This window comes from Lithobates pipiens, unplaced genomic scaffold, assembly GCF_037356315.1.
Source record: "Lithobates pipiens isolate NorthernLeopardFrog02 unplaced genomic scaffold, aLitPip1_a1.2 Scaffold_166, whole genome shotgun sequence".
Lineage (NCBI taxonomy): Eukaryota > Metazoa > Chordata > Amphibia > Anura > Ranidae > Lithobates > Lithobates pipiens.
The window spans coordinates 2,228,969-2,241,969 of record NW_027507752.1 but is presented as its reverse complement, the minus strand read 5'-3'; the positions used below and the strand labels follow the sequence as shown (position 1 = coordinate 2,241,969).

The following is a 13,001-nucleotide window of genomic DNA, read 5'->3' as shown; positions in this document are numbered from 1 at the left end:
AAGTGGATCAGAGTTGGAATGTGCCCTTATATTCTGGTAGCTATAATTTTGGTGAAAATTTTAAGATCAATAATAATTAAGGAGATCGGCCTATAGCTACCACATGCGGTAGGATCTTTTCCCTCTTTAGGTATCACTGCTATATATGCCATAAATGTATCACAAGGGAATGTCGTATCCAGGGCAGGACTTAGGGTGGTGGGGGCCCCTGGGCTTGAGTCACTTTCGGGGCCTACCTTCTATACATTACCGTATTTATCGGCGTATAACACGTGCTGGTGTATAACACGCACCCCAAGTTTAGGAGGGAATTTTAAGGAAAAAAACTTTTAGGAGGGAAGTTTAAGGAAAAAATTTACATTTAAATGCCCATCAATACAGCCTTATCAGTGTCCATCTGCAGCCTTGTCCAGTGTCATTTGCAGCCTTGTCAGTGTAGCCTTGTCATTGCAGTCTTGCAAATGCCAACGCCGAGATACAGAGTCCTGTGTATCTCGGTGGCTTTTGGGTCCTCTCTGCGGTTCTTGGGTCCTCTCGCAGTCCTGAGCAGAGCCGGGTGTAGCCGAGTGTACTCGGCTCGGCTCACAGTCACACCCAGTCCCTGTGTTATGTCCATCATAGAGCGGGACTGGGCGTGACTGTGAGCACACTCGGCTATGTATCTCGACGGGGCCCGCAGGGGCCCCCTATTGGGTGGAGTCCTTGGGCTTGAGCTCAGTCAAGCCCAATGGTAAGTCCGGCCCTGGTCGTATCAGGTCCCAGGCTATTAAAGAACTTCTGCATAAATTTGCCCAAAGGGGCTAAAAAAGCTATTGTATTCATCAAAGCAGGAAAGGCTCCAGGCCCAGATGGTTTCACCATTGCATATTACAATAGCTTTTTGGATCGCCTCCAATGTGAAAGGTTCATCTAATAATTTGCTTACCTCCGATGATAATTTAGGCATTTGAGAGTTGGTTAGATATTCCTCTATCTGGGCTAAGGAAGGAGAGCCTTTCTGGAGGTTATATAAGGATGAATAATATCCTTGAAATTCCCTCATGATATCTTTAGGGAGGGAACATTTTTGACCATTTGATGACATTATATGCGGTATATAATTCCCCAGCGCTTGCTCTCTCAAGGTTTTGGCCAAAAATTTGCACATTTATTGCCCGATACATAAGATATTCTCCGGCAGATCTGTTTTTGTGCTTTTGCTTTAAATAGCATTAAATCTGCAATTTTTTTTTCAGTAAAATTAAAAGTTCAGTCTCTAGAGAAGGAAGTAGATTTTAAATGTGGTGAGAAAAGTGGAGAGTTTTACAACCTCCAATTCCAAAAAAAAAAGTTATACAACATCTACATAAAAACAAAATGCATTGATTTGCAAATCTCATAAACCCATATTATATTAATAACAGAAAATTGAAAACATATCAAATGTTTAAACTGAGAAAATGGACCATATAAAAAAACAAAAAAAACAAGGTAATTTTGAAACTGACGCAGCGGTAAAATACGTCAACATCTTACTAGGGAAAAGACTCATGCTGCAAATATTCAGGTACCTCACTTTGCTGACATACGGATATACTAATTTGGCAATTTTTCACCACTTGGTATTTTGTGCCTTATGTTTCAAAGTGCAGTGGTTGTTGATGAACAATTCTTCATAACTGTATTTAAAGCGGGAGTAAACCAAGTTTCAAAAAACACATTGGTTGTGCTCTCAACCAAACTTCCAAACCATCCAATGGCCGGTGTCATAACTGATCACATGTGCAGCATTATGGCAGTTGAAGAATCATTAGAGGCCAAGATGGCAGCTTCCTTGACTGAAAAAGAAGGGTTTACTTCCACTTTAAATCAATGAAAGACTAATTATGATTGGTTTCTGTGACTGCGCATGTTGTATTTTGCCAATGTATTAATTTCAGCATTGTGTTACCATTTTGTGAGACAATGGCGTAACCATCATACCTTAAAGTAGCCTCCAAGCAATTACAAATATTTCTAGGCAAGTGGAGTTCTAATACCGCCTGCTGGTAAAAAAGGAGTAGTGAAAAATGTAAAAGCACAGATTGTAATGTCAGTTTTGTTTTTTCTGTCTTTTTTTTTATAGATGAGATAAACGTTCTGGAACATCTCACCTTACATGCAACTGAGCTTGTTAACATCTCACTTACTTCAGAAGATTCCTGTCTCTCTATGCGTTTGGGGCAATACTCCACTCTCAGCATTTCCACCAGGGCGGCATTTGGCGACAGGTACATCGTAACTATATTTCTCCTTGACCAAAATTGACATATGCCGCGTACACACGGGCGGATTGTATGGCGTACTTAGTCCGTCGAAACACATTTCAGCGGACAATCCGCTCGTGTGTGGGCTTCAGCGGACTTTTTCAGCGTGCTGTCTGGCGTACTAAGTATTTCGGTTTTTTCGAAATTCTGTCCGTCGTACTTTGGTTTCAGTGGACAATATGGTCGTCAGTATGCTAGTTCGACGGACTAAGAATGGCGCATGCCCAGAAAGGATTTACAGGGCTTTGCTGTGTCTTGGACTTCCTATTTCTAGTCCCGTCGTACGTGCTGTACACGTCATCGCGCAAGCTTTCGACGGACTGTTTGTGCATCCGTGTGTGGTCAAGTCCGTTCAGTGGAAAGTACGATGGACTGTCCGTCGGATTGTATGACGAACTAAGTATGCCATACAGTCTGCTCGTGTGTACGCGGCAATACACTCATAATATTAAAAACTCCTCTAACGATGTTTGTATCTACAATGGCCACATTTAAAAGAAATTCTGTTTTCTGTTTGCACTGTTGCTTCGTGGTGCACATTATTACGGCACAGTGGTGTAGTGGTTAGCACTCTCACCTAGCAGTAAGAAGGGTCGCTGGTTTGAATCCCAACCACGACACTACCTGCCTGGAGTTTGCATGTTCTCCCTGTGCCTGCATGGGGTTTCCTCCGGGTACTCCAGTTTCCTCACACACTCCAATGACATGCAGGTAGGTTAATTGGATCCTGTCTAAATTGTCCCTAGTATGTATGAATTTGAGTTAAGGACCTTAGATTGTAAGCTCCTTGAGGGTAGGGACTGATGTGAATGTACAATGTATATGTAAAAGCACTGCGTAAATTGATGGCGCTATATAAGTAACTGAAATTTAAAAAAATAAATTACATGTTACATATGTCTGTACATTCTAGTGCCATTAATTTTCAATGTTACCCCAACCCACCACAATGCCTGGTAATGCACTACTGTGTGCTGTGGTGTGCTGTTTTGCAAAAAAGGTGCATATGCAGACTTTTTGTTGCATTGCCAGCCCATTCCCTTGAATGCAATGCACATTAATGCATGTATAACCGTGCATTATCACACGTGAATTAACGCAATGCACTAGAACAACAAGGTGTGAATGGAGTTTTTAAACATACTTATTTATAGTTTGACTCAAAACATAACTGCTTTAAGTCTAAGTTCACACTGAATGCGGCTTTGAAATCATGCAACTTCACTTGAAATCGTACAATTTCAAAGCCGCATGTCAGTGCAACCTTAGCTGCAACTTGACTGACATCTGTGCAACTTCATGCACAGATGTCTATGCAAGTCGCACCTGAAATCTCCAAAAGCGGTGCAGGAACTACTTTTTCAAATCGGTGCGGCACTGCAAAGTCGGGCATTGCACCGATTTGAAACAGTTCCATTGCTGACAAAATGTGCGATTTGTCATATGAGTTGATCTGTCAAATGTCATGACAAGTCGCACCGATGTGAATGGGGGCTGAATGAATTTGGATTAGTTGCTGTATTTAATGTATTTAAACAATCATACAAAACCCCTTTCATTGGACTTTTAAGGCAGATTATATTTCGATAAAAGGCTAGTATGCCAAGTTTAACAAAAGATCCACAGAGTATACAAATACATTACATACACAAAATACTGTATCAATGTTACATAAATACGACTGAAAAGTATTAAAACCTCATGTGTTCCATAATATATAAAAAAATTGTATTATGCCTATCATGGCTTAAATTTTAGTAGAGACATCAGGACAAAACCCAACACGTTTCAGAAAACCTTCTTCTGGGGATAAAGCAGGGTATGCCATGTATAGATAAACAACATCATATAAATAATTTTATAGGTAAAGAGAACGTGAAGATGGGATTTTTACGGTGCTTATATACAATTTATACAGAAAAAAGTATATGAAAAATGTATTTAGTAAAAACATTTAAGTTTATTAAGTACAATTAAAATAGCACACATAGTGCAGTATCAAACAGTTTACACATGTTTAGGGGGTCCTGGAAACAGAAAATTGAGGTACTTGCAACAATTCATCCCGACATGTTTCGCAATAGCTTCTTCAGGGGATGTACAAGCCCTTGCCAGATCAACCCTCAAATGCACGGAGCATCCGCCTCAGTGTGATATAAAGTGTGTATGACCTTGCACCCAATGTCGGCCGCTCAACATAGAGGGGCACAGACGGAGGTAAGTTAATAGATGGCTTTGTATCAAAATGACAGGGAGGGACCGTGTGTATATTTGACGGCAGAGCTGAACTTGGTATATGCTGAATGTGTCTCTGACACATAGGTGGAGACACTGATCTCTTGAGCAGTGCACCTATAGCGCAGTTGATAAAACTCTGTGTTCCTTCTCAACATCAGTTGCTACAGTTCATTTTGATACAAAGCCATCTATTAACTTGTGCCCCCCTATGTTGAGCGGCCGACATTGGGTGCAAGGTCATACACACTTTATATCACACTGAGGCGGATGCTCCATGCATTTGAGGGTTGATCTGGCAAGGGCTTGTACATCCCCTGAAGAAGCTATTGCGAAACATGTGGGGATGAATTGTTGCAAGTACCTCAATTTTCTGTTTCCAGGACCCCCTAAACATGTGTAAACTGTTTGATACTGCACTATGTGTGCTATTTTAATTGTACTTAATAAACTTAAATGTTTTTACTAAATACATTTTTCATACACTTTTTTCTGTATAAATTGTATATAAGCACCGTACAAATCCCATCTTCACGTTCTCTTTACCTATAAACTAATTCTGCAATGGGGATGAGGTGCCTACTGTAAATGGGTGTTTGCTGACAGCTAGGACCAAAATTTACAAATCATATCAATAATAGTTGAATACAGATGGTTGCAAGAATAGGGCTGCCAACACACTGCTCATCCATCCTGGACCCAGATAGGGATACATCGCAAGGTCCAATGCACATCCATTGCCCTACCATGTGTAAGACGGAGCAGCCACCCACCCACATTTTCATGTTAGCAAACTCTGCACACTCTTCTTATTTTATTGATTCTTTTGTGGTTCTGTTAACCTTCTCTTGCTTTTTATTTGTTATCCGTAGCTTTGCAGACAGTCTTTCTGTGTTGATCAAACTGCGAACTCCTCTTCAGGAAGACGCAAGTCTCATCACCATCTTGAGTCTACTTGGAGAGATTCTCTTCCAGATCCGGATTAACCCAAATGCCTTGACTTTCCGCTCCAGTCGCTGGGGACACTATGAGTAAGACTTCATTTTTATTACATTGTTATCACTTAAAGCTTCTCTGGCCCGGCTCAGTGCTTTAAAAGCCTGATAGTTTCTCGTATCTCTCGGGGTGGATAGAAGCAGAGTTAAGAATAATGGCAGGTAGGAATATTTGAAAAAGAAAAGAAGCCGGGGGCTGACTCGGCCCAACATTTGCCACCAGTAACTGAAAAAAATATGGTTACTGACCCGTCGATGTAAGGGGAAGAAAGTTGAGCAGCAAGCCGGGAAGCAGAAGAAGTGTGGTAGAGAAATGTGAACTCCATATCCTCATAGACCATTTTTGGAAGCCTGTAGTCCAGCTGGTTTCTCTCTCATTTATTATTTTGGCCCTCTTTTTTTAATTAGATTTTATGTCTGTCTTTCTCTGTAGGTCTCTCTCTTTGCCCGGAGATTCCGTCGGAATGTGTCCTATTGGACCGTTTTGTCGGATATTCCGACTGTGTGTGGTCTGCATCGGACTGTTTCCATCGGAATATCCAGCGGACCAACTTTTCCAACTTGCCGGTAAAATTTTCCGACCAAATGCTCCGATCATGTGTAGCCTACTCCGACGGACAAAGTGCCACGCATGCTCAGATCAAATTCCTAGACGAAAGCTATTGGCTACTAGCCTGAACGTAGTCCCGTCGTAACGAAATAACGTCATCACGTTATGTACAATCGGATTTTCCGACAACTTAGTCCGACCGCGTGTATGCAACATCACTTCCGGAATTAATCCGTTGGAATTACTCCGGCGGATTTGGTTGTCGGAATCTCGGACCGTGTGTACAAGGGCTTTCTGTGTGTGTGTGTATGGCTTGCTCTCTCTTTGTGCCACTCTATGTGTGTATGTATCCTTTTCTCTATATCTCTTTCTCTTTGTATGTATACTACATTTGCTGTGTTCTACCATGGGAGTGCGAAGTGGTTGATGGGCAGGAAGCCTTCAGTACCGCTGACAGGGATCAAGAGATTTTCTTTTGCAAAGGAGATCTGAGAAGCGGGTGGTGGATGATGAAAACTCGGGAGAAGAGCTGAAAGAGAGATGGGAGTATACTCACCAAAGTGTAATGAATAGATCAAATGAACCTCCAGAATTCTTCTATTACAGGAAGGGTATAGGTAGGATAATTCTGTGTACTGAAGGGGCCACCTCACTGTTGGCATGGATACCTAAAAACAGATAAATACGGTAATTGAACAGGGTATTAAATAGGATAGGATCAGGGGCGGACTGACCATTCGGCCACTCGGGCACTGCCCGAGGGCCCCAGGCCACTAGGGGGCCCCATCAGGGTTCAAAAATATTAGTTTTTTTCTTTATACCCAAAGAAAAACACTGCGCTATCCCAGTATCAAAAAAAGCTGCTAACACACTAAAATGGATATTTCAGTAAGAAAATGTGCAAATGTTGTGAAAAGTGTAGCGCTTAGACAATTATACTAAAAACTAAATAAAAATTGTGAAAATATATATAACATCCATACGTATGACCACACAAATTTCTGTGAAATATATATAGTGAATAAATGAAATGAATACAAATAATATGCACCAAAACTATGTGCTTGTATATATAAACAATGAGAAAAAAAAGGAATGAATATAAATATAAAGTCTCTATATGTTGGGTCATATATATCTGCTAAGGTGGTGGTATCATCACATGGGTGTTCGCATGTTAACTCTTCTTTGGATCGGTTGGTGCATCTGAAGTGTCACTTTACACATGGGATTTGAATATTTCCTTGGATATATAGAGACTTTATATTTATATTCATTCCTTTTTTTTCTCATTGTTTATATATACAAGCACATAGTTTTGGTGCATATTATTTGTATTAATTTCATTTATTCACCATATATTTCACAGAAAATTGTGTGGTCATACGTATGGATGTTATATATATTTTTACAATTTTTATTTAGTTTTTAGTATAATTGTCTAAGCGCTACACTTTTCACAACATTGGCCCCATCAGGGTTGCCAGCCTCAGTAAAACCAGGGACAGTATGTAAAAATCTGTGTTTTTTTTTCACATCTGTCTCTGAAATGTCCCTTACTGACATCCTTTTAGTCTAAAAATCCAGCGATTATAGCTGCCCCGCCTCTCCAGTACCTTCTCAGCCAATAGAAACATGTCTGTGTATACTGTGTGTACATGTGATTGTATACTGTGTGTGTGAATACTGTGTGCCCCCCTAATCTGATTGCCCGGGGGCCCCATGAGTTGTCAGTCCGCCCCTGGATAGGGTGATTAAAAAAATTAAATACACCATAAAAGGACAAAAGTTCTAACCAATCAGTTGCTCGTTTGGTGGACATTCATTCTTATATGGGTTATTTTTTCATAATATCCCACATCATAATATCTTTCTGCATACAGTATGTAGCAGTTACAGGGACAAGACAAACCATTTAACACTTACAGGGGTGCTTACAATGTCCAGCTTTTATTTATTCATGTTAAATCTTTATTCCAAAAGTAAATAAATCAGCAGGTGAAAACAGGGGGGGGGGGGGGAGCCTAAAAATAAAACTAATGTCGTCACCACATCTAATGATTGGTAAGCTGTTATATATTACATTTTTGGTTTTGGGTTTAGTGCAGCTTTCACTGTGTTGTGTGTTTAAGAGACACATCAGAAAGATAGGTTCACTCCTTATCTTCTATCTCACCAGGTTTCCAGTTTCCTCTCTGACTGATGGAAGATGGCACCGTCTAGCACTTGCAATCTCTGCCAAAGGTGTTGCACTGTATGTGGACTGTAAGCAGGTGGAAACGTTACCATGGTCAAACTTCTTTGGACTCGGGGTCAGGACGGATGGGATACTGATGCTAGGGGGGCTTATTGAGCCATATGAAGTCCCCTTTAAGGTAATTAGGAATGACGTGAAACAAAATGTATTCATCCTTGAAAAGAGGCAATTGAGAAGAGGTATGACCACCTAGTAAAAATGCATAAATGCTCTATATAGCAAATATTGGATGTGTACTATTTATTTTTTAGTGCAGCATTGGATCAATGCCTACTTCTAAAAAGGGCATTGAAATCGATTTTGAAATCCTGTGACTTCATCTAAAATTGCAAGATTTTAAAGCCGCGTGTCAGTGCAACTTCGGATGTGACTTGGAAGACATCTGTGCGGCTTCATGCAGAGATGTCTATTCAAGTCGCACCCAAAATCGCTAAAAGTTGTGCAGGAACTAATTTTGCAAATCTGTGCAGCTCTGCAAAGTCGGCATCGTGCTGATTTGAACAGTGCCATTGCCGGCAATAGGCTGTGACTTACCATGTGATTTGATCCCAGTCAAATCGCATCACAATTCGCTCCAATGTGAATGGGGGCTCCAATCCCTTCAGTATTATTGTCTACAATAAGGTGTTTCTAAAGCCGCGTACACACGAGCGGACCTTATGGCGTACTTAGTCCGTCATACAATCCGACGGACAGTCCGTCATACTTTCCACTGAACGGACTTGACCACACACGGATACACAAACAGTCCGACGAAAGCTTGCGCGATGACGTGTACAGCACGTACGACGGGACTAGAAATAGGAAGTCCAATACACAGCAAAGCACCCTTCCGCCGTGTAAATCCTTTCTGAGCATGCGCCATTCTTAGTCCGTCGAACTAGCCTACTGACGAGCGGACTGTCCGCTGAAACCAAAGTATGACGGACAGAATTTCGAAAAATCCGAAATACTTAGTCCGCCAGACTGCACGCTGAAAAAGTCCGCTGAAGCCCACACACGAGCGGACTGTCCGCTGAAATGTGTTTCGATGGACTAAGTACGCCATACAGTCTGCCCGTGTGTACGCGGCATAACTATTAAGACCCCTTTCACACTGGGGCGCTTTGCAGGCGCTACAGCGCTAAAAGTAGCACCGGCAAAGCGCCCTAAAAGAACCACTCCTGTCTCATTAATGTGAAAGCCCGAGGGCTTTCACACCGGAGCGGTGCGCTGGCAGGATGCTAAAAAAAGTCCTGCTAGCAGCATCTTTGGAGCGGCGAAGGAACGGTGTGTATACCGCTCCTGCCCATTGAAATCAATGGGCAGTGCGACTATACTGCCGGCAGGTGATTTTAACCCTTTCTTGTCTGGTTTTAACCCTTTCTCAGCTGCTAGCGGGGGGGTAAAAGCATCCCGCTAGCAGCCAATTAGCGCCGTGAAATTGATGGTAAAGCACCACTAAAAATAGCGGCACTTTACCGCCAACGCACCAACCACCCCAGTGTCAAGGGGGCCTAAGAGTCTTCCTAGTTTATTTCTTTCATCAGTCACCAAGCCCTGGTGAACAGAGCATTTGGAAGACCCCAAAACAGTTGGCTTGTTTTATATTAGAAAATAAACACTTTTGGGCTTTTAAACCCTCTTATTATTATTATACATAATTTTTATAGCGCCAGCAGTTTGCACAGCACTTTACAACATAAGGGCAGACAGTACAGTTACATTACAATTCAATACAGGAGGAACCAGACTCTTAGCCCTTGTACACAGGGTCGGACATTCCGACAACAAAATGCGTCGGATCCGGGCAGAGTTTCCGGCGGGTGACATAGCAAGGGGACATTGCAGGATCCTGGTGACAAGGTCGCATCTGCAATGCAATCCCGAGTGTGGCTCGGGGTTACCGCTAATGGTACTGAAATTTAACCCCAAGCCACACTCAGGATTACCGCCAGGAGGGTTAAAGTGGTTGTAAAGAAACAATGTTTTCATTCTATGCATGAAGGTAAAAAACCTTCTGTGCGCAGCAGCCTCCCAGACCTCCCTAATACTTACATGAACCCCCTCTCAAACCAGCGATGTCCACGAGAGCCTTGCCTCTCTGGGGACTCCCACTTCTGAATGGCTTTTGGCAGCAGCAGGAGCAGTTGGCTCCCGCTGCTTTCAATCACATCTACTGAGCCAATCAGGAGATGTAGGGGTCGAATGGACACACAGAGACGTAGGTCGGGAGCACGCCAGCTTGGGTGCCCCCAGAGCAAGGTGCTTGCTGTGGGGGCACCCAGAAGGAGGGAGGACACAGGAGCGTGGGACCCGAGAAGAGGATTGCACCGAGCAGGTAAGTATAACATGTTTGTTATTTTTAGAAAAAAAAAAGTTACTTTAATGTGTAGGTCCACCTTTTCACAAAAATTCTAAAGGAGAACTTAGACCAGGCTTATGCAATTAGCGGACCTCCAGCTGTTGCAGAACTACAAGTCCCATGAGGCATAGCAAGACTCTGACAGCCACAAGCATGACACCCAGAGGCAGAGGCATGATGGGACTTGTAGTTTTGCAACAGCTGGAGGTCCGCTAATTGCATATCCCCGACTTAGACCCTCCCTAACCCTTCTATGACAGATCAGAGTGATTATGATTGGTCAGGAATAGCACATGACTGCTTTGACCAATTGGAATCACTCTGTTCCATACTGGAAGCCAAAAGAAGGGGAAGAACAGGCATTTTAAATCCACTACCCCAGATGCGTGGGCAGTGATAACTTAGCACTCACAAAGGTAGGTGCAGCAGGGACTAGGAAAAGGGGTATGCAGGGTGTAGGGCAGTGATTCTCAACGAGGGTTCCTCCAGAGGTTGTAGGGGTTCTTCCCACTGACCATCACACTAATGTATCATGAATTGTAAATTTCTAATTTTTAGCAGAGGGTTCCCCGAGACCGGAGACCTATTTCAAGGGTTCCTCTGTGTTGAAAAGGTTGAGTAAGGCTGGTGTAGGGTGCCTTTTCAATTTTTGTGTAAAAGATGAACTTACACTTTAAAGCGGAATTCCAGCTGCAAAAATTCATTTTTTTTTTTAAAAGCTATCTCTTACTATCACATTCTGTGGATTTAGCATTGGTTAATCTTATTTATACAGCCACATTTCTTGATATTTTATTTAAAAACGTACCTTATATTGATGTTTCTCGGACATTCCCATCTTACTTGTGGGCAGGCGAAGCTCACAAGCATGAACTTCCAGGATACATTGCTGCTGTATAGTGATGGACGAACGTTTCGCCCGGCGGTCGTTTCGCGGCGAATTTCCGACATTCGCGGTCCGCACGTTCGAACGCCTTTTTCCGTCGTTCGCCGCGGCGGACTTACGTGTTTAATGTATACAAGAACTTTAACCTTTGGTGACACGTTTATCATGTGATACAGGACAGCCAATTGAGACATGACAGCACATGGACACTTGGACATTCCCCCTAACCTATAAATACACCCGATCCGGTGGCCATTTTACATTCTTTCTTCTGTTACGATAGGGACAGGTTCCTGTGTGGAGTAGGGAGAGATAAACCACTAGCTATTTGGTACACAAAAGTTCTTTTCAGGACTGGTATAGGTGTTAGGTGTTGATAGGTTTGCTGTGCTGCTGATTCTTGCAGCAGCCTGAGTGTCTTTTGTTAGTTTAGAGAAAGGGAAAGGACGGTGTATGCTACAGGGACAGCCAGATTAGTCTTTCATCATCATCATCATCATTAGCTGTTACTATCAAGGTCCACAAAAGAGCTGTTCCAGTAACCACTAATCGTTCTCTTTTTTTGCCAATTTGTATAGGGACAGGAAGGAAGCAGTGTTGTCAGGCAGTGAGGATAATTTTAAAGACTTGCTGTTATTATTAGTTCCACAAAGGTTCTTTTCAGGACTGGTATCAGTGGTACAGTAATAGGCTTGTACATGTATAATATTCTTTCTTCCAAATATAGAAAGGATATTATACTTGACTGCTGCCCTTCTGCTGCAGTCTGCTAAACATTCACAACTCACTTGTTCCACAAAAGTTCTTATAAGGACTGGTAACTTGGTATAGGGTGCTACGGTACATAGGCTTGAGTGCGGTACAGTCTGCTGTTCTGTAAGGACCGCTATCGGTCCACAATAGATAGGGTTGACGTGCACCACTGCTGACCGCTGCCCTATACTGCAGCAGTCCTTCAGCGGTATAGGGACTGACGTACAGTCTGCTAATCACTAACACACAACCTGCTTGTTCCACAAAAGTTCTTATAAGGACTGGTAACTTGGTATAGGGTGCTACGGTACATAGGCTTGAGTGCGGTACAGTCTGCTGTTCTGTAAGGACCGCTATCGGTCCACAATAGATAGGGTTGACGTGCACCACTGCTGACCGCTGCCCTATACTGCAGCAGTCCTTCAGCGGTATAGGGACTGACGTACAGTCTGCTAAACACTAATACACAACCTGCTTGGTCCACAAAAGTTCTTATAAGGACTGGTAACTTGGTATAGGGTGCTACGGTACATAGGCTTGAGTGCGGTACAGTCTGCTGTTCTGTAAGGACCGCTATCGGTCCACAATAGATAGGGTTGACGTGCACCACTGCTGACCGCTGCCCTATACTGCAGCAGTCCTTCAGCGGTATAGGGACTGACGTACAGTCTGCTAAACACTAATACACAACCTGCT

General features: G+C 42.7%; 1 protein-coding gene across 1 annotated transcript in view; it reads left to right on the top strand.

Moving 5' to 3' along the window:
- The window catches only part of LOC143986493 (uncharacterized), a 195,210-nt gene that overhangs the window by 3,453 nt on the left and 178,756 nt on the right, over positions 1-13,001 (top strand). The window contains exons 2-4 of the mRNA XM_077484835.1: positions 2,105-2,249; positions 5,393-5,551; positions 8,245-8,440. Of these exons, the coding sequence (XP_077340961.1) occupies positions 2,105-2,249; positions 5,393-5,551; positions 8,245-8,440 (500 nt within the window). The remainder of the gene's footprint in view (positions 1-2,104; positions 2,250-5,392; positions 5,552-8,244; positions 8,441-13,001) is intronic.